This window comes from Bufo gargarizans, chromosome 7, assembly GCF_014858855.1.
Source record: "Bufo gargarizans isolate SCDJY-AF-19 chromosome 7, ASM1485885v1, whole genome shotgun sequence".
Classification (NCBI taxonomy): Eukaryota; Metazoa; Chordata; class Amphibia; order Anura; family Bufonidae; genus Bufo; species Bufo gargarizans.
In genome coordinates this window covers 46,482,384-46,506,685 of record NC_058086.1, presented here as the reverse complement: position 1 = coordinate 46,506,685, position 24,302 = coordinate 46,482,384, and the positions used below count along the sequence as shown (strand labels likewise).

Genomic DNA, 24,302 nt, shown 5'->3' with positions numbered 1-24,302 from the left:
CTCCCCCTGTACTGTCTGTAGGTGCAGAACTCAGATAGGAAAGTATGACTGCAGGAACAGACAACACATGGTCTGAATCACAGCTGCAGTGTAAAGTATGGGGGATTTTTTATTTTTTTTTAGATCTATTTGTCTTTGACTTAAGTGTTTTTATTTCTTTTTTGGTATTTTGCAGCCCAATGGTAGCAGCCAAGGCAAGGTGCACAATCCATTCCTTCCTACACCCATGTTGCCACCACCACCTCCGCCACCAATGGCCAGGCCTGTGCCCCTGCCAGTGCCAGACACAAAGCCTCCAACTACGTCTACAGAAGGAGGAGCCGCATCTCCCACTTCTCCGAGTAAGTAACAAGTGGTAGATTTTATTACTAGGCCATAATCTGCCTGTACAGCTTTATACAATAGGTTTCATGTGGTCATATTTTTTTTTTTTTTTTATGTTTTAACAAGTTATTTTTTTAAACCTCCTCTGGGGCCGTCATATTTGTATACAGGCGGTGTCATCGCCGGGCCGTGCCCCTATCGTTTATGCTGTGGTGCTATGCAATATCGGCGGTTCCGATGGGGCCGATTCACTTCTAGATTTTATGCGCGCGCACTCTCTGTTTTCTTAGTCAAGCTGCAAGTGAACTTCCTGGAGCTCGGTTCACATCATTTATTTAAAAGCATCCCAAAAAAAACCCCGAAGACTTTCATATTCTCCACATTCACCTAACGCCGCTTGAATTTATTATCAGAAATACCTGAGGTTAGACTTGCAGAAGAAACCTCAAAGTGAAATTAATAATAGAAATGGACATGAAAGATTGGAAACAATATAAAATAAAGAGTATATAATTCTTATCTCTGCTGTAACAATGTATCCATTGACTGTTTATATAACAATGTATCCATTGACTAGAGATCAGAGACACATGTATTTATGATATCATATATGTAATAACTCTGTATTCTTATTTTATAACATCTTATCAATGCAGCAGCAATCTTCACCTTTGTTTTCTTTACTTGTCTTTCAACTTTTGACTAATCTTTGACTTCTCCTTCTCTGCGGCCCTTGCAGAACAGACAGGATTGCTTAATTCAGCAGGTAGGGTCAATGCTTCGGTGTCTTCATTTTCCGTACTGTACAGCCATGTGTCCTGACCGTCCATTATTAATCATTGTGTCACATGTTTAGTCCGATGGGTAATATCTATAGCAGGGATCAGCAACCTTCGGCACTCCAGCAGCTGTGCAACTACAACTCCCAGCATGCAAACATGCTTGGCTAACTCCCAAAGAAGCGAATGGAGCATTGTGGGAGTTGTAGTTTTAGAACCCGCTGGAGGTTGCTGATCCCTGGTCTATAGAATATTATTTTAAGGAATCCTTGGCGAGAGCTGGACGCTAGGATTGTGTCCAGTCCATCCGTTATGGAACAGGTTTGCACAGACGGGGACCATTGGTCTCCCTGCTCTCCGGGCCGCTGTAGTTGCCTGACTATAGCGGCCCAGCTAGCTGCCTTGCTCTCGCCCATTACTTTCTCATCGGAAAATCACTCAGTAGAGTTAATTACATCAGTGCAGCGGGTAATGTGCTGCTGACTCGTTACTTCCTACAAGATGGTTATGGAGCCGAGCTGGGACATCCTGCAAGCAGAAAAAGTTACCCTGGTTATGAATAAGTTATAGTCCTGAGATGTAAGTGCGCCTCGCCTGATTACAGGAAGCTCTTCGAAGTAACAGCAGATAAAAGAGCGATGCTCGGTCTCACGCGCATTAACTTTATGATTTTTAATCCCGACGGGGCTCTCGCAGCCCAGACCAAGTGTGATCTCGCACCAACGTCTTGCAGGTTCCTTGTCTTTTATGCAGAGTTTCATGAGATGAGTCGGCCGTAAACGCTCATTATAAGTCTATGGGAGCAGGAAATGGTCCACGGTGGCTCCTGCTCACGAAGACTTCCACTTATATGATCATACTGTTTAGAGCAGGCGTCCTCAAACTCTGCGGCCCTCCAGCGGTTGCAAAACTACAACTCCCAGCATGCCCGAACAGCCTACAGGTATCAGCCTACAGCAGGGCATTGTGGGAGTTGTAGTTTATACAACAGCTGGAGGGCTGCAGGTTGAGGACGCCTGCTTTAGAGTCTGCACAATATAAAAGGATCAGGGCCGGAAACATTTTGAGTTGGTTTTCCACATCAAAATGCTTGGTGGTCTAAGCAGAGAATGGGTTCATATTACATTCCATGGTGGTCTTGGGCAATAAAAGGGTCAATGGTTGCTTCTGCTGGTCCTGTTCTCGACAATGGTTCCTGAAAACCATCCCTGCGGAAAAGTCTACTACTTGAAATATCGCCAATAATCTAAGCTGTAGGTAGCCGTGTAGACACTTGTACTCAGTGCTAGGACTTCTGCTGTGATAGAAAGGTTTGCTTTTGAGGGTATAATGAGTTAAAGCCCACCCCACAAAGATGGAGGTCCTGATACCTGTCATCTGGCAATGATCTATGAAATGCTGGAGGCAAAGGAGACAAAGAGCGCTGCTCCATTTTTGTACTTCTTTTGTTTTTATTTTTTGATTTTTACAGTTAGTTACAATTGTATCCAAACTAAACACTCTCCTGGCCGGATAGCTTGTTTCAATGTATCAATGTGAGGCACCCACAGGGCAGTATTTCCCAATCAGGGTTCCCAGAAAACCCACAGATTCCTTGATCCCCAGATGCCTTGTAACGCAGTATAGACATGTGATGGAAGATTGTGACTACCTGCGCACGTTGCGGATTACACACATTTTTCTTCTGCGGATTCTCTTGCAGGATAGTACAGTGCCAGCAAAGATAAATCGCATGTACACGTTGCTTTTTTCTACCGTGTGGATTTAGAAATCTGCAGCAGGTCAATTGTGTGGTTTTTTATGCGAATTTCCCCTTTTTCAATGGGAGGATGAGATCTGCAGTAAAGCTGCAGAAAATGCACACGTAACACATGCAGATTTTGATGCGGATTTGGTGCGGAAATGTACAGAAATCCCCGAGAGAATCCATGCAAAATTTTAGTTTTTTAAACCTGCACGTGATGCAGATTACATACTTTTTTTTAGCGCAGATTTTTGTGCAGAAAAACCACAGCGTAGAGCCTCATTCACACGTCCGTGCTCAAATCCGTGAGCAGGTGGCGAGTGATGCATCCGTGAAGCTGTCCGTGAAGGATCTGTGTTGGGTCCATGTGTCCGTTTTTTGCTGTCCGTGTAGCATCCGTGTTTCACTGACACTCAACAGCTGAAAAATAATTTTAAATGAATCTCTTTTTAATGATCCGTGAAACACGGATGGCATCCGTGGTTTTCACGGACCCATAGACTTTAATGGGCGTAATGGATCCGTGAACACGGGCAAAATAGAGCATGCATCCGTGCTACAAAAACGGACCCACGGACCGTGCTAAAACACTGATGTTTAAATACACACATTAAAATGAATAGGGATGTGTGCTGTCCGTGGAGAATGTGACCTGTGAATGAGGCTTAATACGGTACCAGCAAAGTGTATGAGATTAGACAAATCTCATGTACGCTTGCATTTTTTCTTGTGCAGATTTCACCATTTTCCATGGAAGGGTGAGATCTGTGGAAAATTTGCACCAAAAATGCAATAAATAGTGTGGATTTATGTGCATTTTTTGTGCGGTTTTAGCGTGTTTTCTGCACATACCGTAAATCTGCATCGTAAGCAACCACCCTCGGGGCGCCTTCACATGCAGCAGATTTTGTTGCAGAAGTTTCTGTGACTCAAAACCCGTTCCTTTCATCTCAATGGGGTTGGTTTGGCAGCAAGCCATGGATTTCTGCGAGCCCCAGTCAGATGTACGGTACTGATATTCAGACGCAGAAAATCTGCAGCCTGTGAAGGCGCCCTTACCCACCCCTCCACCAGACAGGAATGGCATTGAAGGGTCCCCAAGAGTGCAAACACTTTTCTGGGGTTCCCCTACTATACTAAGGTTCAGTTCCACAGCGGATTTTCTAGTCTGGATACAACTGTTGCAAATCCTCAGCTGTGAGAAGTAAAACATCTATATGGGTTTGTAGCCTCTGGGTGAAAGCTCAAATGCCCCAATTCACTGACAGTAAGCAAAGATTTTACAAACTATGAGAAATTGAACTGTAAATAAGATTAGAAAGTTGCAGAACTTTTCATTCCAGAAGGATGAATGAAACTTTATTTGCAAAAAAAAAAAGGAAAACCGCTTTAGTTCCCCCTGGTAATTGATAGAGTTAATTATGCCCCTATAATCACCAGGATAATTAAGATGGCAGCCAGACGTGAGTCATGCGAAGATCGCCGCCGCCATTGTGGATCTGTCCCTGATCGTTCAGCCCTGCCTCCCGTCCAGATCGCGTTATATATGAGCCATTCCCTCTGACAAACCATCATTTTCTCGCCACTTTACGAATTACCACGTTGCTTAGATGCTTAATTGGATAAAACATTGCGCTAATTATTAAGACGTTCCTCTGCGCGCGCTGGAGGGCGAAATATGGTAGATGGTTTAAAAATAAGATTGAAATAGTGGCGAGCGTCGCCGTGGCGCGGTACCGACAGCTCATTTAATGATATTTACGAGCTCACTTAAGTTCTATTTCATAATTAAATAAGAGACTAAGATGCGATAATTTGCCGTCATTACTTACCCATTTCATTATTCCAGAGCAGCGCTCACATTTGCTAGCAGGGAAGATTGTGGTCGCATTTACGTCTTCTGAGTTGTGCGCAAATGTGTTTGACACCTTGAACTCTTGTGTCTTGCCTGTTAAAGAGCCAATTAGTGTTTCTTACAGGAAGCAGAGGGATTCGGTGGGATGGAAATACCTTCCAATACTCCAGTATCGTTCGGGATTTCCATTCGCGTCTTAGTTCGCTGCAAGTAGACGGCAGAGCTCGTTACCGCCGTGACCGCAAAATTCTCTCTGGGGTTTTCTGATATCAGCAAATGTAGGGTGAAAAGTTTTACTGTCTTCTAGTATACTGTCTGCATGGGTTCCTCGTGTTTTTCAAGATCTCTGCTTGTTGTCATTGAATAGGAACCTTCGTTGCTCATCCCCTCCTCTCTGAGGCTCATCCCCTCCTCTCTGATTATTTCCGGGTGTTGCTCACCTTGTCCAGGTCCGGCAGCGCGGCTCTCCCAGCACCTCCAGCTGCTGGCCACATCCAGTTGCAAGTCAACTGGATTTCTCCCTGGATCTTCCCCTGCTGTAGTGATGTCTCTTCCACCGCAGCTCCGTGCTCCTATCCACCAGCCGTGTCAGACCTGGCTGCCGTGCCTTGGATCCCTCGATTTCAGGTTTAGGCAGATCCTTGTGTGTCCGGATTACTTATCCTGACCCTGAGCTTGTTCTTGGATTGTACTGGTTCCTGTGGTTCTACTTCCAGCATTGACTTTTCTGATTCCGTCCTCTGGCCGGAGTCCTGGACTGCAATCTAGAACTGGATCTGTACCCACTTGTGGGGGTCTCGCTTCAACAAGTGGCATTTATCATGTTGAAAATGTTAATACAAGACACTTACTAACATATTGGGAGTGTCTATATTTTATATATTTTCCATCACATTATACAATGCTCGTTTCCAGGGGTTGCGACCACCTTTTAATCCAGCAGCGGTGGTCGTGCTTGCACACTGTAGGAAAAAGTATGAGCGTGGGAGAGTACAAAGGCACGCATGCGCAGGAGCTTCCATCCCAGCCTCCTCGTGTCGTAACCCCTGGATATGAGCAGAGTATAATGTGATGGAAAAATGAATCCAGCCAGCAAAGGAGGCAACATGGAGAATCACAATACATTAGTAAGTGTCTGGTAGTAACTTTCTGCCATTTGCTGAAGTGAGAGGACCCCTTTAAGGGTGAAGAACGAGGGGACTCCTTAGAGCTCCTCCTCCCAGTCTGGCTAGGAGGATCCATTTCTACTATATATATATATATATATATATATATATAACCTTAGCAATCTATCACTCCCATCCTCCTCGCCTGAAGTTATAAAATATTATCAGAGCGCTCTTTGTGGGGAGACGTCCATGTCTGTGCAGAGTTCATCAGTCCATACGATCATGGAAGATCAGAAGACTATAAAACCCCAAAAACGTGAATAAATACGAATATCCCTGTATTCTCCTCCTGTGTGGCGTCTTTCATCCATATGTCTGCTCTCCATCTCCTACACAGTCGGGTGACAACACCTGGCGGCATCTGTTTCAGTTCCCAAAGCAGTTGTCACCTTGCTTTGCACAGACCCTGAATGTCATGGGATTATGCTCATGAACCAGGGGGCACTGGATGAACAGCGTCAAGGGAACACTTTTTGTAATTTAAATATTTCAGGTATATACATATGTCTGATGTAGTAAATACTTGCATTGCCTCTGTTTTCTGCATTAGGCTATTCCTGCTTTATTCCTCCTGGAAATGTACAATCCAATCAATGCCCCCAGCATTAGATCGTCTAGGGACACATCTCATTGACAGGGTGAATGATGAGACCCAGTTGTGAACTGATTCATACCTTTCCAGGTGGAATAACAGAGGAACAAGACAATTCTAATGAAATAATAGCTTTTTTTTTCCCACGGGGAAGGCAAATATTAATCAAAACAGGGGTCCCCTGTAACGGACGTGTCTGTGCGACTCCCTCATTACGGATCATGCGGGTGACCCCTGATAAATTGCACTACATGATAATCACTTCGCAGGGATGTATGGGGACCGCTCACCAGATGTAAATGACTCTATGAGCTTGCGGTCTTGCTCCAGTTCTATTTGCAGACGTGTTCGTCTATAATATAATTATTACAGTACTCAAGTCATTTGTGACTTGCAGGCCTCAGAATAATATCCATTGGCTTGGACAAGCTCCAGCTCTGCAATATGGCTTTGAACCTTAAATTGATTCTTGCTTCTCCCCCCCCCCCCCCCCCCCCCCCCGACTATGGAAATAATGTGCAGACTTCACAAGAAGCCACAAGCTCATTCCCTGACAAGTGCATTACCGAGAGAAACGGGCACGAGGAGGGAAGTTGTCAGGCAGGGACCCTGGAAAGAAAATGTAGTCAAGAGAGATAGATAGATAGAAAGATATTAGATAGATAGATAGATAGATAGATAGATATAGATAGATAGATAGATAGATAGATAGATAGATAGATAGATAGATAGATAGATAGATATCAGATAGATAGATAGATAGATAGATAGATATCAGATAGATAGATGGATGGATAGATATCAGATAGATAGATAGATAGATAGATAGATAGATAGATAGCAGGGGCGTATCTACCATGGTGGCAGACCATGCGACTACTATGAGGCCCAGGGAAAGAGAAGAACCAGTTGGGATTATCTCTTCTTCTACTGGGGGTGAAACTTTGGTCAGGACTCTATCTTCTAAAGGAAAAACTTTTAGCAAATGGGTCATTGGAAGGGGTTTAGACAAAAACCCTTCTGTCCTGTGTGAGGGGCCTAGTTGGATCCTTGCTATGGGAGCCTTACTTCTCTATGTTCACCACTGATGGATAAATAGATATGAGATAAATAGAACACAGAGTGTGGATTGTCATATCTTTCTAATTCTACCTGTGTATGTTGTACTATAAGATCCAGGCATTAAAGTATCACACGATTTCTGGGACTCGAGATGTGTTCAGCTGCGCCTGATATCAGTAGCATCAGGTGTATTTAAGTTAACTTTTGTTGCATCTGTATATTCAGAATGTTCCGTATCCTGTAGCGCTACATATTATTCACCTTTTATATCTTTTTCACCCGCAGCCTACTCAACACCCAGCACTTCCCCTGCAAACCGATTTGTCAGTGTTGGACCACGAGATACAAGCTTTGTAAATATCCCTCAACAGACTCAGGTACGAAACTTCAGTTTTTTCTCTCCTAGCAGGCAATATTCTGGGAGATTTCAGTTATTTCCCCTTTCACTTACATTTCTGCTCTTAGATTCAGTTTTACATTTTGATCTTTTTGTTTTTTATATCTAGATGTGTTACATGGTTGTGTCTTTTTTAACCAGTATTATCATACTATACATTGTATCACATTATTAGCATCCACCCCTTGGAGGTGCAGAAACAGTAACTTTGACTTTGTTGTTTTTGTTATTTTTTTGGTGGGGGGGGGGGATGACGGGGGAGTTGCATAACTGTAGTTCTAAACAGTTGTTATACATGAAACTTGAGACTGGTCCCTGCAAAAGCTGGTACTGATTTGACTAATTAGGGGTTGTTTTATTACCTAGCTTTATTATTTAGGCTTTTGGTTTAGTGCCACCTGCGGGTACATATCATGACCCAAATTTATTGGTCCTGAAATGCGTAGGTGTCTACAAAGATACAAGAATTTTGAAGGATGTGCTGCCAGACAGCTCCCTTGTATTCTTGAGCGCTGGTATTTTGGTGGGCAAACACTTAAAGGAAACCTGTCACCGGGATTTTGGCCATAGAGCTGGGGACATGGGCTGCTAGATGGCCGCTAGCACATCCGCAATACCCAGTCCCCATAGCTCTGTGTGCTTTTATTGTGTTAAAAAACAGTTTTGATCGATATGCAAATGACCTGATATGAGTCCTGTAGCCGGAGATGAGTCCAGCGGAAAGGAGCCCAGCACCGCCCCGCGTCCTCCGTATCTCCTCCTTGCTGGCTGACATCACAGAGCTGGAGCGCCGAAATCTTGCGATGCGCGAGCTGGCGCATGCACAGTGTCGGCTTCATGTTCATTCCCTGTGCTGGCATCAGCACAGGGAACGAACTACGCATGGGCTAGCTCGCGCATCGCGAGATTTCGGCGCTCCAGCTCTGTGACGTCAGCCAGCAAGGAGGAGATTCGGAGGACGCGGGGCGGTGCTGGGCTCCTTTCCGCTGGACTCATCTCCGGATACAGGACTCATATCAGGTCATTTGCATATCGATCAAAACTGTTTTTTAACACAATAAAAGCACACAGAGCTATGGGACCTGGGTACTGCAGATGTGCTAGCGGCCATCTAGCAGCCCATGTCCCCAGCTCTATGGCCAAAATCCTGGTGACAGGTTCCCTTTAAGGTATTACAGAGATAAATCAAAGCTTCTGAAGGATAAGCTCCAACCAAACAGTCCCTTATTCTTTTTACTATTAAGGGTCATCAAAATTAATTGGGTGAAAATTAGAGTGCCCATTGGGTGGTGAATGTTTTAAAGTACTGAAAAAATATTCCTAAAACGGCCTCCAGTGGATGGATGACCAGTTGAGAATTGAGGGTTGGTCAGAACTTGTTTGAGGCACCTATACATATCCTGACGATTAGTCTTAGGATATTGACTTTTGAGGCAGTATCAATGAGCCAAAAATTTTGGCGCCAATATGTGTACAGATTTACAAGGATACGTCAAGCTTCTAAAAGGTTAAGCTCCTGCCAGACAACCCTCTATATTCTTGAGGGTCAGCACTAAGGTCAGCAAAATATGGAGCCCCTAAAATAACCCAGTGAAAGCGGTCTCACCCCAATGCCATCAGCTGTTATCCATGTGCTCCGAGCCCATAATGCTGTCATTTTTTCTGAGCACTAGTATATGCCTGTTGTTTTTCTTTTAACCCTATCAAGAATAAGCTTTATTTCCAATCATTTTTTTCAGGGATATTTTATCTAGAAGTTTTACGTAATGTGCTTTGAAGTCACCAAGAGTTGAACTTAAACCTCAGCAGAGATATAGGGCTCGATAAGACCAAACTAACTAGATCTTATCGTCAAGCTCGGTGTCACACAGATGTAAAGCCATGTAGGAAGGTAGCAGCAGGGATTAAAAATTAGTGCTCAGGCTCCGAAAAGGTATAAAAGATTCAGGGCCAAGCGGTTAATGATGATAATAATAGCGGCATAAAAATAAGGAAGCCTCCATGACCATGTGAGATGAGGCCTAGGATGCAGCCGTCATTGTAAAGGTCCCTTGACCAAACCACAGATCTGAAGAACCAGGATGTTGTGCAGTAATAACATGGCTGATGGTGAACGTCATGGCTCATGACATTGGTGTTGATTCCGCTTAACCGTATGGACAAGTTTCCTCCAGAAAGTTCTGATTACTGGTTGGGTCTTCAGGCTCCTTCATGACATGAGTTCTGTGATTGTTTCCACCCATTTTGTTGCTGGTCTTCTGTTTCTTCCTACTTGTGATCATATTTGAGTTGAGTCTTCCCCTAAAATGTACAAAATACGGTAGGCTTACTCCTCTTCTGGATGTCCTCAGCAGGGCAGTTTCTAGGGAAATGTACAAACAGGGTGAACATCAAAAAAGCGCCGTACCCCATTGTAGTAGATAGGGGGGCGGTGGGCATTCAGTCTGCAGTGCCCGATCCAGTGAATTCCAGCAGGCTGTTCTCTGCTGGAACAACCTGCCAGAATCACTAACACAGATGTGAAAGTAGCCTAATACAGCCCCCCATACCTCTTACATCCAGTGACGTCTCCTTTGATGTAGATGTTCTCTTTCTTTATCTTCTCCATTCAGACCAGACCGCCATGATGATTTCTTTCAGCCATCTCTTCTCTCTGCAGAGTTTGACAGACATCTTAGGTTCCTACTTTTCCATCATCCTCCCACCTTCTCAACATCCCATCATGCACCCCCAAAACTATACTGCAGAAACAGATAAACCCCCTGAAAATACTAGTTACACACAGATAGCGCCCCCTTCAATAATTATTGGAACACAATGCTCTAAAAAATAACTACACCCAGCAAATAGTGGCCCTGACACTAATAGGGTAACCATAATGTCCCCCAAAAATAACTATGCTAAGCTGATACTGTGCCAGGGTGCTCCACAGTAATAGTGCTCCTGAAAATCCCAGCAATAGTAATAATTCTATGCCAGAGTGCACTTAGTAGTAATAGTGCTCCTACAGTGCCCCCAACAGTAATTGTGTCCCAGAAGTAATAATGTTCCCATAGTCCCCCAGTTGTAATAAAGCTCACCATAATGCCCCTGGTAGTAATAATTATCTTTATAATGTGTGACCGTAGAAAAACGGCCCCTTATAATGTGCGCCAATACAAAAAATGCCCCGTTGTGTGTCAATAAAAAAAAAAAGAAGAAAACATCTCTTAGTGCTCCCAGTAGAGACAATGTCCCCACAATTCCCTTGTGTGTTCCAATGACCCGTACTGTGTGCCACTAGAAAAAACTGTTGAGCTAAGGTGCCCATAGTGCTCCTCTAATTTGTGCCAATATAAAATACTCCTATATAGTGCCCCCAGAAGATGCCCCATAGTGCTCCTCCCCTGTGCCCATAGTGTCCTCCATAATATGCCAGTATAAAATGCCCCTATAGACTGCCCCACATAGATGCCCCCAGAATGCTCCTCTCCCCCCTTCCCCATAATGCCACCAAATGGGTGCCAGTATTAAATGCCTCTTTATTATGCCCCCATAGTGCTCTTCTCCCCCACTTCTCCATAGTGCCCCCCATAATGCGTGCCAGTAAATGGGGCCCCCAGTAAATACCCCCATAGTGCTCCTTTACCCCCCACTTCTCCATAGAGCCCCCCATAATTAGTGTCAGTATATAGGGCCCCCAGTAGATGCCCCTATAGTGCTCCTTTCCCCCCCACTTCTCCTTAGAGCCCCCCAATAATGCGTGCCAGTAAATAAGGCCCCCAGTAGATGCCCCCATAGTGCTCTTTCCCCTCTTCTCCATAGTGCCCCCCATAATGTGCCAGTATATAGGGCCCCCATAGTGCCCCCTATAATGTGCCAATATATAGGGCCCCCATAGTGCTTCCCCACTTCTCCATAGTGGCCCCCATAGTGCTTCCCCCTCTTCTCCATAGTGCCCCCTATAATGTGCCAGTATGTAGGGCCCCCGTAGTGTTTTTCCCCACTTCTCCATAGTGGCCCCCATAGTGCTTCCCCCTCTTCTCCATAGTGTCCCCCCATATTTTGGCAGTATATAGGGCCCCCATAGTGCTTCCCCTCTTCCACTAGGCCTGTATCAGAGGAACAGGCAAGGGAGACGCCTCCCCTGCTCCTCCGCACCATCTATCTGTATCGCTGTCCTGAGGGCGGTGATACAGATGAATATGGAGATGAGCGCTACCACAATGGAAGCGCTCATCTCCACTACTGCTGCCTCCGGACAGAAAGGGCCCCCCTCCGGCGCTGGGCCCTGCTGACGGCACCCCCTCTTCTGTCCTCAGTGATGCGCCCCGTGCACCCCTTGCCCGACTGTAGAAACGGCCCTGGTCCTCAGTAACAGATGGGTCTGGGTCATTTTGAGGGGAGAACATAATCTCTGACTTTATGATCAGAGCTGCGATTTGCGATTCTGATCCATGGAAAAAAACTAAATGTCATCTATAAACAGCAACAGAATCGCTCTACAAGGTGTAAAATCAGATCGAGTGATGTTGACACACTTGATAGACAGGCACAGAGAGTCTTGTAGACATGGTCACGTCTTCTCCATCCAGTCAGCCAACATTAACTGCAGATAAGATGTAAGGAATTCTTAAGAAACACAGATTCTGGCGGTGGTGGCACCAACCTGCTGCAGCGGGAGATTTGGAGGGCTTATAATAGGAGCTTTGAAAGAGTCTTCAGGTGTGGTACAGTTACCTTGGTGATCGGAACACCGGATCTGCCAGCTAGGTCTCTGGCCATCACATTGAAATCCCCAGGGGCATCACTTTAGGTCTTCTTTAATGCAACTGCCATAATGGATCACCACTAAAGTTGCAGGAAATTGCAATTGTGTTACAACTTATTCAATTCAATGGCAGAGATGAGCACCTTTTTGGTTTGGCCACTTTTGACTCCGTATTGACGGAGGAAAAAAGAGAAAAGTGCAGATTTATTTTAAATCAATCAATATTCAACCTCATCCTACAGTCAGTTGTGTGACGTTCCACCTCATACTGCAGTCAAAGTAGTACTAAGGTGTTTAACGTCGTCCTACAATCGAAGTTGTAGTAAAGTGTTCAACCTCATCTTACAATCAGAGTTGTAACACAGCGTTCAACCTCATCCTGTAGTGAAAGCTGTAGTACAGCGTTCAACCTCATCCGACAGTCAAAGCTGTAGTACGGCATTCAACCTCATCCTGTAGTGAAAGCTGTAGTATTATGGGGTTCAACCTCATCCGACAGTCAAAGCTGTAGTACGAGGTTCAACCTCATCCGACAGTCAAAGCTGTAGTACGAGGTTCAACCTCATCCGACAGTCAAAGCTGTAGTACGGCATTCAACCTCATCCGACAGTCAAAGCTGTAGTACGGGGTTCAACCTCATCCGACAGTCAAAGCTGTAGTACGGCATTCAACCTCATCCGACAGTCAAAGCTGTAGCACTGGGTTCAACCTCATCCGACAGTCAAAGCTGTAGTACGGGGTTCAACCTCATCCGACAGTCAAAGCTGTAGTTTGGCGTTCAAACTCATCCTACAGTCAAAGCTGTAGTACGGGGTTCAACCTCATCCGACAGTCAAAGCTGTAGTACGGCATTCAACCTCATCCGACAGTCAAAGCTGTAGTACGGCATTCAACCTCATCCGACAGTCAAAGCTGTAGTACGGCATTCAACCTCATCCGACAGTCAAAGCTGTAGTACGGGGTTCAACCTCATCCGACAGTCAAAGCTGTAGTACGGCATTCAACCTCATCCGACAGTCAAAGCTGTAGTACGGCATTCAACCTCATCCGACAGTCAAAGCTGTAGTACGGGGTTCAACCTCATCCGACAGTCAAAGCTGTAGTACGGGGTTCAACCTCATCCGACAGTCAAAGCTGTAGTACGGCATTCAACCTCATCCGACAGTCAAAGCTGTAGTACGGCATTCAACCTCATCCGACAGTCAAAGCTGTAGTACGGCATTCAACCTCATCCGACAGTCAAAGCTGTAGTACGGGGTTCAACCTCATCCGACAGTCAAAGCTGTAGTACAGGGTTCAACCTCATCCGACAGTCAAAGCTGTAGTACAGCGTTCAACCTCATCCTGTAGTCAAAGCTGTAGTTTGGCGTTCAACCTCATCCGACAGTCAAAGCTGTAGTACAGCGCTCAACCTCATCCTACAGTCAAAGCCGTAGTACAGTGTTCAACCTCATCCTGCAGTCAAAGCTGTAGTACAGCGCTCAACCTCATCCTACAGTCAAAGCCGTAGTACAGCGTTCAACCTCATCCTGTAGTCAAAGCTGTAGTTTGGCGTTCAACCTCATCCGACAGTCAAAGCTGTAGTACGGCGTTCAACCTCATCCTGTAGTCAAAGCTGTAGTTTGGCGCTCAACCTCATCCTACAGTCAAAGCCGTAGTACAGCGCTCAACCTCATCCTGCAGTCAAAGCCGTAGTACAGCGTTCAACCTCATCCGACAGTCAAAGCCGTAGTACAGCGTTCAGACTAATCCTACAGTTAAAACTCTAGTACAGCGTTCGACCTGATCTGAACATTAAAGCTGTAGTATAGTGTCCATCCTCTTCCAACAGTCAAAGTTTTCGTTAGGCGTTCAACCTCAGTAATCTACGATTTTGAACGTTCTTATTAAATCCTATACATATTATCTCATCTTTTATGACTTTGCCCCTTATCCAATGCTTTGTTCTATTCACTTTTCAGTATGGTGGAGGTAGGTGCGAAAGTTTCACCATAAACTTGGTGTATGCGATCTGCTTCATGTGTTTGCCACAATATATCTCACTGCGTTAGCATCTATAAGGTTGTAGGCTTAGTGTGTATATACCGTATATACATGTGTATGTGTGTCCCATCAGCTTTATGCACATAGAGCCGCTCCGCATTGCCATCCCGCTGACTGCAGTCCTTCTCCTTGCGGATTGTTTGCTGCTTTTCTCTCTTCTTTTCCACTATCTCACTTTTTCCTGCATGTCTGACACTTCTGGACGGACAACATCTCTGTTGTTTCTATTTTTAACGAAACTGCGATTTGCACTATTTCAAGAATGGCCGAACTCGACACTGGCTCAGCGCTTGACATAATGCCACAGGTGTGGAATCCAAAACCACATAAATCATTTCACTTTGAATCCACCAGACATTGCTTTCCCATCCTGTTTATGACCCTTAAAAGTGCCTATCACTGACTGGACGGAGGCAGATGCCAATCCAGCAAGGTAGTCCAATGTGCGCAGGCAATCGCTCCATGAAGGGTTAATATCGCTGTTATTGTCCATGAGGCAGTGTTTCACCGGTCTTCTCTTGTGCCGCTGTTACCCAAAAAAATGGTTGCCCATCCATTGCTCTTAATCTAATGATTACCAGCTGTGTCCACCTTTTGCTATCAGTTTCTTTTATTGTTTCAATGTATCTCAAGTGAAAAATAAAGCAACTTTGTATCCTGTCGTTTTAGTTTCTATAAGCTCCTGTGCAGAGCTATGCATCTCCATGCTATCATCTGTAATCTGTTTCTTGAGACCTCCTCAGTTAAGGACAGAAGAGAGTATGACTGCAGGGTCAGACTACATGATGTTCTCTTGTAGTCTGTTGCCATGGAAACTGATAAGTCTCCATTGGAGCTGTAAACCCCAAAAGATATATTTTTTTTTTATCAAGACTGTTGGCAAAGTTGCTTAATTTCAGAAGAATTTAGCTGCACATGTAAACAAAGGCTTTATGGCGGACTTATCCCCGTAGTACATGCCCCCCCCCCCCCCCCCCCATTGTTACATAGTAGAATTCCAAACTGTTCCCTTAAGCCCATTATCCCAGTATAATGTTCTTGATATGTGATCTGTCTGTGTGAACCCTGCAACAGCCCCCAGACCCAGGACAACACAGGGGACATGAGAGTAAAACAACTTAGCCAGTGCTGTATGACATGTGGAGAATCTGCCAGCATAGCCGCCCGTGCCCTGTAGAATTGGGGTAGAGGCTGCACTGAGGGGGATGAGGTTATAGCAGCAATCCAGAAATGGGGATAATATGATGTTTTTGTAGGGGGGTTTGCACAGATCCGGGGACAGTCTACCTCATACAAGAGCAATGGTTCACTGCCCTTTCAGGACTCTGGGAAAGCTCTGACTGTACCCCTGCAGACACAGGGTTGGATTTATGGGGTCTGGGAAAGCTGGGTGAGAGCTGTAATTAGTGGCCATATTTGCTGTCACCCATCTTTCCCAGACATAGACTTTTAATTGTAGGGTGTAAATGCACTTTAAAGCTTCTCCTTATATAGTTGGGTGCCCGTCGCCCCTGTTAGAAACGCCACCAAGTGGCCGACTGGGAGATTGCAACAAATAGCACATGGTGACCACTCCCTTGCTAGGAGTTGTAGTTCCACACGTTTCCAGCCTATACTCTAATATTCCCTCGATAAAATCTGATAAATTCTGGATTGTCTAATGTCTAATAAAAAAAGCCCTGAAGACAAGATCAGAAGACTTTGTCCTCCCCACTCAGTCTTCAGCCTCTTCCTGAGAAATTCCCCTATATATTGTATTTTTGCACCAGGTGACCAGATGGTCCGGATTAACAGATGGCGGATTACAAGAATGTTGCCGAGTTTTGTGGCTCTGATTAACCACTGGCTGTTTTTTCCGTCAGCTGCCTCCTTTTTAGCGGAGGCTTCAGCAGCCCCATTTAGCGTCCGGTCAGACATCCAGATTAGTGGGCGATGTTACTGCATCAGGCTGTCGGATCAATGAATTGACCCTGTCTGTCAGGGCGGGCGGTACAGTAATTGTTACCAGAGAGAGATGGAGAGAACGTGTACGGATGATGCGAATGAATACCGTATTGCGTTTAGTTCCGCCACTGTAGTCGTCCTGCGTTCTGTAGAGTACATTATTTATGGCCAGGGCTTGAAGCTTCGGGGTCTCATTGAAGGCATTGATCTGACCCAGGTGATCCAGACCTGACGGCGGTTTTGCATCCTTCCCCCGTCAGCTTCAGACTTCCATCAAGTTGCATTTGTTTGACTGGCAGCTAAGAACTCATCCTGCCGATAGCATCGATCTCTCGCCCCTGTCCCCGGGGATCCAGAGAGGAACATTAATCACCGAAAAGCAGCTGCTGCAGAGTCTTGTGCCACTTGTAATTATAGTATACCGGCTCCGGGGGACGCTCTGGTGACATGGGCAGTCATACCAGGCACCACACACCAGATCTACCACCGTAGCAGAATATATAGGCAGTGAGCCTCCGGAAAACTTATATATGTCACCATGAGTAAAGGGGGCAGTATTCCCGGGAGAAGGGCTGCAGCTATCAATTATTTTATTCCAATAATTAATCGAGTACTCTAATAAGAAAAAACAAAAACAAATTAAAAGAACATTTTCCTTTATAAAAACTCATCAGCCCCCCTGTGCCATCATCAGCCCCTGTGCCATCAGTCCTCAGCGTCATCAGCCCCTTTCATGCCATCAGCTTCCCCCAGTGACATCAGTCCCCTGTGCCAACAGCTCCACCCAATGCCATCAGTCCTCTGTGCCATCAGCTCCCCCCAGTGCCATTAGCACCCCCAAGTGCCATCAGCTCCCCCCAGTGACATCAGTCCTCTGTGCCATCAACTCCGCCCAGTGCCAGTAGCACCCCCCAGTGCCATCAGCTCCCCCCAGTGACATCAGTCCTCTGTGCCATCAGCTACCCCCAGTGCCATCAGTCCTCTGTGTGTGCCATCAGCTACCCCCAGTGCCATCAGTCCTCTGTGTGTGCCATCAGCTCCCCCCAGTGACATTAGTCCTCTGTGTGTGCCATCAGCTCCCCCCCAGTGCCATAACTCCTCTGTGCCATCAGCTCCCCCCAGTGCCTTAAGTCCTCAGTGCCATCAGCTCCCCCAGTCCCATAAGTCCTCTGTGCCATCAGCTTCCCATGTCTTCAGTCCTCTGTGCCATCAGCCCCTCCATGCTATCATGCCCCCCACTCCCCCAGAGCCATCAGCCTCTCCATGCCATGTCCCCCAGTGCCATCAGCTCCTCCATGCCCCTCCTCCCCCTGTAATACTTACCTTTCCTGGCCCGATATGGAGTCCACAGGAGAAAGGACCGCAGCGTTTTCTTCTTCCCAACATGCACTGGGACCTGACGTCACACAGTATCAGGCAGCGCACGCTGGCGTTGTGTGCACGCCAGGACAGTGCAGCGTGGTGCAGACGGGAGACCCCCAGAGCGGTGAGTGATAGGCTCCACTTCACTCACGCTCCGTGGTCACATGATCAAAACGAATGACTGCTGTATAGGCAGTGTACGGCAGTTTTATGTGTTTTAATGTATGGCTCTAGGAGTTCTAAGAACAGCTGAGTGAAGTGTGCTTGCTGGGAATTGTAGTTTCACAGCAGCTAGAGTGCAGGAGGATGCATAACCCTGGTGTAGGAACTATATGGCAGTATTATGTTTGAGCCGTATGATTCTTATTTAGGCCCTATAGACCTATAGTATGTGCACTGTATGACTAATCTAGGTATTATTTGATGCTCAATATGACTAGTGTGTGGGTGCTATGTGACAGCATGTTGTGTGCATTATATGACTATTACGTGACTGCATTGTGTGCCTTTTATGACTAATATGCAGGCACTATATAGCAGCATTCTTGTTCATTATTTGACTATTATTTTGCCACTATATGCTAGCATTATGGCCGTATTAAGTGTGCACTTTATGACCCTACTATTATGTAGGTAGTATGCACTATATAGCTGCATTTTGTGTTAAATATATGACTATTATTTGGCCATTATATAGTACAGCAGCATTATGGCTGTATTAGGTGTGCACTAAATGACTGCTAGGTAGGAAGCAGGTGCATTATAGCATTATGTTTGCACTATATGAGTTTATCACGTAGGCAGTTTAAGGCAGGATTATGTCTGCACTTTACGAGCCTATTATTTTGTAGGTAATATGCACTATATACCATTTGTGTTCACTCTATGACTATTATTTGGATGCTATATGGCAGCATTAAGTGTGCACTATATGATTACTAGATAGGAAGCAGGGGAGCATTATGGCATTATGATGTTTGCCCTATATGACTCTTTTGTAGGCCCTTTATGAGCCTCCTATTATGTAGGTAGTATGCGGTATGTATCAGTATTAGGTGCACTAGATGTCGCTGGTTACAGGACACCAGTTGACCTAACTCTTCAGATTGCCATGACAGTAAAATTCCTTCAATCCGGCTGTAATTTAGTCTAAAGAGATCCTCAAGATAACAGCAGCGCGTCCCGCAATACTGTATCACCCTGGGGGCTTCACTTTGTTTCATTTACCGCAAGCGATGAAAGCTTCGGTCTACACCGCACTGTAAACATATGATGGCGACGTGACTTCTGAAGCCAGGGTAGTGTCCGCTGTGTACCGTAGCCTTTCTAGAGAACTTTATTATTTCAGAGCCGGAAAATTTGATGTCAAGCAGCAAACCGTCTGAGAAAGCTCCGCGGGGTCTCGCATTCCTTTCTTGGTGCATGGAGACCATGTTTGACAATGGAGTGACATTGAGATTACATGCAAATTAGACTCGGCCATAAGCCCCTGCATGTTGTGTCTGGTGCAGTCCGACTCAGGACATGAGTCTCCAATAAAACAGCATTAAACAACTCCCGGTGTCTAATTAATCAGATAAATCAGGTGTGTGGGGGGTAACCTGAACATGTCCATAGGAACCAATCTTATGTCTCACTGCCAAAATCGACAAATAGATGGGGCATGTTGGATTCATCATGTCCAGTTCTATAATGTCTTCCTGGTGTCGTGCTAGTGCTGTGCTCTGAGCCATCTGATGTCTTCCCTGCTGCTCTTCCTCCCCTGTCACAGCATGCAGACTCAGAGAAACTGCAGCTGCATCCCCCTCCTCCCTGACTTCTAGTTATTGTCTTAAACTGGACGAAGGGTATGCTCACATGCTGAACAAGTGGCATGTCAGTCAGAAATACGTAGAAATCTATGCCCATATATCTTCAACAGTTATCCACCAAACAGCAGACTTCTCTTATACTGGAAGGCTAGCCTCAGTCCAATTTGCATGAGTTTTCAATGAAGAATAGGCGGCTTCCAGACTCTTCTCGCATCGGGTTGTCTCCAAAGGAAACAAATCAAGCATGTTGAAATCCAATATGACCACTCCTTTCCCCCAACATCTGCCATCGGGGGGTGGTTACGAGCCAAAATCAATGTTTCGGCCAACTTTTTTCCCGAACATTAGCACTGATCTACAGGCTGCCGGACAGTGAGATAGGACAGACAATTTTGGTATTGCGTGGACTTAAAAATTGATACATTTTAAGCTTTACCACATTATTTTCCGACACTTCCTACAGCCAACGTTTTTTTGTAGGTGCTCCCATCCTGTTTAGATTTCTGGAGAAGAGCAAGGACCACCACAGACATTGTGGTTTTCCAGGCAAAAAAAAAAACTAATATATGCATTTACCGCTAATTGCTACTCAATTGGTTACAAAGTTCACGGACAATCTCAGGTTTCCAAAAACAAAGCAAAACGAGGCACAAAAAACCCCCACAAATAAACATGGCCGCCTAGCAACGGGGGGTTACACACCAGCGAGCCAACATTGAAAAAGGATATTTCGAAGAGATTTGGCAACATCTCGAAGACCAGCACCTCTCCATTGTCTGCTCTAGACGTTAATGGTGCTTTCTGCGGGGTGATCAGATGTCGGTCCTATTGTCTGCATCCAAAAGGCTCACATGTTCTTGATCAAACAGGACAGTAACATGTGAAAAGCCTATATCGTGTGCAGTGGGAAAAAAAGCTCTTGGAATCTGCCTCCTAACCAATATTGTTGATTTAGCGAGCATATGGTTGGAAAAGGTCGAAGGCTTTGTATCCCACCTACAGTTACTTTATGAAATTGCTTTTGGTTGGGATGGGGTGGGATCAGCAGGGGATCGGCTTTCATAAGGCTTTGGAGAATCTGAGGTCTCTTTTACTTCTCTTTTTTTAACCCCGTCTTACATCTCAAATTAGAAAACAAAATAATACAAAAATGTTTCAAAAAATTTACCTCTTTGAGAACTTTCTTTACCTTGTAACAATTTTTTATTTATTTTCTATTCCCCTCCTTTAAACCCAAGAAGAAGAATTAACATTCTTCGCAGCAAAATGACCACGCCGAAGATCTAAGCTGCGGGCTGTTTTTTTTTTGTTTTGTTTTTTAATCCCGTGTCTTTTAATCCCGATGCAGAGCCTTAAGTTTGAAGAAAGTCTTGTCCAGGGCTGTGTTTAAATGGCTGCAATCTATTTTTTATGAAAAAGCAGGAAACAAGCTGTCCTCAGTAAAAAGATTTACAAAATGTAATCATTGTTGAAATATTCTCTTTGAACTGGCCGGGTCCACAGGGGTCTGTGGCTTCCAATACCCTGTTTTTCTTAAGAACACCCTCACAAGTTCCTCTTTAAGATCAGGTACTGTGCTGGTGTTCTCTTTGAAGTCCCAAATGAATGAAAGAAAAGCATAATAAAAGGGGACTGTTGATCAAGCATAAAATACACTTTAAGCCGACAGAATAGCAGAGTTAACACATACTAAGCTGCTTTTACACCCCCCCTCCCCTCTCTTTTTCACTTTTTTTCCTGTGCTTTGTATACAGTGGGGTTTTATAGTATTAAAAAGTCTCTGATCTGTGTACTATGCCATTTCCTAAAAAAAAAAAAAAAAATCTAAAGTACTATTGGGAGTATCGTCCCCTCTATCTGTCCTCATTTTTTTTAATCTTTTTTTTTATTTAGATTTTATTTTTTTTAATGGAGAGGAAAAACAATTTGAGGTGTTGCCAACTATTGCATAGGCTTATGAGAAAACCCCTCGTTTCTTTATATTATATTCTGCTTATATAGTATTTATCAGTGTTTTTGATGGCAATAAGTGCATAGTCTGTCACTGCTCATGTTGTCGAACACGATGGAACTCAGTTGGAAACCTGTAAAGACTCCACCAGACATGTTTTCATTGTGAAAAGAGTGTTTTAAAGGGCACCTGGCACCAGGATCAACCACTTTAAACTAGGCGTGCCAGCAGGTAGAGCTGATCCTGCTGAGTAAAATGATACCTGGCTTGTGAAGATCAGTTGTGGCGTTTCCAAAAAAATATTTTTTAGAGTGCTTCACTGCACTGCAGGGGCGGGGCCTAGCTCCTCCGCAGTCTAGTGTTGGCCCCACCCCTAAGCACACTGACGCCCTCATTTATTTTAAGAGTAAAAGTCTTTTTTTTTTTCTTCTCAGGAACACCGCAACCGATATTCACAAAAGTGGCACCATTTTATTCAGCAGGATCAACTTTACCAGAGTTAATAAGTTTAATCACTTTAATCAGTGCTTTTTAAGGCTAGGACCACACATGCAGTTTTCAGTACAGTTTATTTCAGCCACACATAAGAAAGGAACTTTATCAGTTTTGTGTTAATACTTTACCTTCTTTTGGTACCCACTCCAGTGTTCAGCTTAAAAAAAAAAAAAAATACATCAAAACTGCCAAAAAATGCATGTGTGGCCTAAAGGGTATTTCCTGGAATTGCCTCAGGATGGAGCGTCAATATTTGATCAGTGGGGGGTCCTACTTCAGGCCACCATATGATCAGCTTAGTGGTCGGCCAGCCCGTCATTGTTTTTCCCAGTCACAGTGCCAGGCATATGGTACAATGTAGGGAACAATATGCTGAAGAGTTGGGGTGCTGGGAGTCAAACCCTGCAGTGATTAAGTACTGATGGTTTATCCAAATGAAGTTATCAAATGCAAGGTTTAGACACAGCTTTATAATGGGGCAGGCATAGGGGTAGGCAGTGCTCTCACATACTAATTATCCCTTGTAGTTTTGGTAGGGCTTCCAGAAGGAACACAGGAAAATAATGTTCTTCACAAGTAAATTCCTTGAGTTAAACTGCTTATACACTTTGTATCACTGTTGGTCAGGTGTGCATGGGGCCGAGATTGTGCTAGACGCCTCTGCAGTGAATTATCTCCCTTGAGAACAAAGGATTGGACATGTTTCCCTTTAAGATTTGCCATCAGTGGAGAGTTGGGACACCACCAAAAACATTATCCCCCCCCCCCCCCCCCCCCACTTCCTTCCCAGTAATTTCAGGTACATTCATCTTATGGTTATGAATGGCCACCTTTTAGCTTGGGAGTTGGGCTTTGCTTGCACAATGGTAGTAGACAAGTCTCTACCTCACATTTTCAAATGGCCCATACTGGTCCCAACAGCAAAAGACAATGTCTGATACCTACAATGATGAAGCAGAGGTGGAAGACCCACTTATCCAAGAGTTAAGGTCCATCACAGATACAAGAGGGTTGGAGGAACCTGAATACTGTACATTTCATACAAACAAGTCCTCTGTCCCCAAGTAGATGTAGACCCTCATGGCACTGAAGGTCCTGAATGGTCCAGAGGACCCTAATAGCAGATGATATGGGATATGAACAACCAGAACTACTCCACCCTGACCAAGAATATTATGTTCTATATGGTGAGGATTTATCAGGCTTCAGCAGCCCATTAGATTTTGTTTATCCCTTATGGTGCCAGGAACATAGAAATCAGTGGATTTCATATGTATATCGCCCATCGGTTCCTGCCCGCTCTGTGCCTGTCAGTGATTAACTACTATATAAAGCACCTGGGCATTAGCCCATAACCCCTTATCTCCTGGCCACCAGCCTAGCCCACTACAAGGTCTAATCTTCACACTTCTTAAGTGCCCTCAGGTCGGTAGATAAGGATTAATTAGTAGCGAGTCCGGGTGAGCCAGTTCCTTCTAACAGTCGTGATATCTTGTGCCCAGATAGGAGAAGACATCGGGTTATTGCAATTATATCTCCTGATACTACAGATAATGCACCATGCAGGATTAGTAGAGAAATGAATTTGTGCATTACAGCTCTGCTATATCTGAATAGTTATCTTTTATAGATTGGATATTTAAAGGGATAGTCCCACAAAATTGCTCAGTGAGCAGTGCCCGCATCCTCCACCAATGACAATCTCTACTCTCCATTGAAACGAATGGGAGTTACAGAAAGTGTCTAGTCACTGCATTCTTTGCTTGGTCAAGGTGAAATAATAATTTGTCTCCCTAATTTATTTGCATCATGTGGACCCGTCTTAGCTATTATCCTGGAGCTTTCACTCATTTTTCTAAGGAAAGAATATTTGGCGTTAGAGGCCCGATGGATATTGGATATTAGCTGGCTGTAAGCGAGCACCAGGCGAGGTTTCCCTGCCGATTAATCCAAAGTGTATCGACACGGACTCTCAAAGTGTTAAACTGAATTTACATGTCCTCAAATAACTCCTCGATTTGGAA

At 44.8% G+C, this 24,302-nt stretch overlaps 1 protein-coding gene across 18 annotated transcripts in view; it reads left to right on the top strand.

Moving 5' to 3' along the window:
- NFIA (nuclear factor I A) overlaps positions 1-24,302 on the top strand; it is a 285,729-nt gene that overhangs the window by 242,852 nt on the left and 18,575 nt on the right. For 11 of the 18 annotated variants that reach the window (XR_006390905.1, XM_044302013.1, XM_044302019.1 and 8 more), the window contains 3 exons: positions 176-341; positions 1,064-1,090; positions 7,811-7,902. Coding sequence is in view for 17 of the 18 variants with exons in the window: in XM_044302013.1 (XP_044157948.1) it covers positions 176-341; positions 1,064-1,090; positions 7,811-7,902 (285 nt within the window). In the remaining variant the exon portion in view is untranslated. The remainder of the gene's footprint in view (positions 1-175; positions 342-1,063; positions 1,091-7,810; positions 7,903-24,302) is intronic. The other 7 variants (XM_044302021.1, XM_044302020.1, XM_044302017.1 and 4 more) reach the window with 1 other exon arrangement.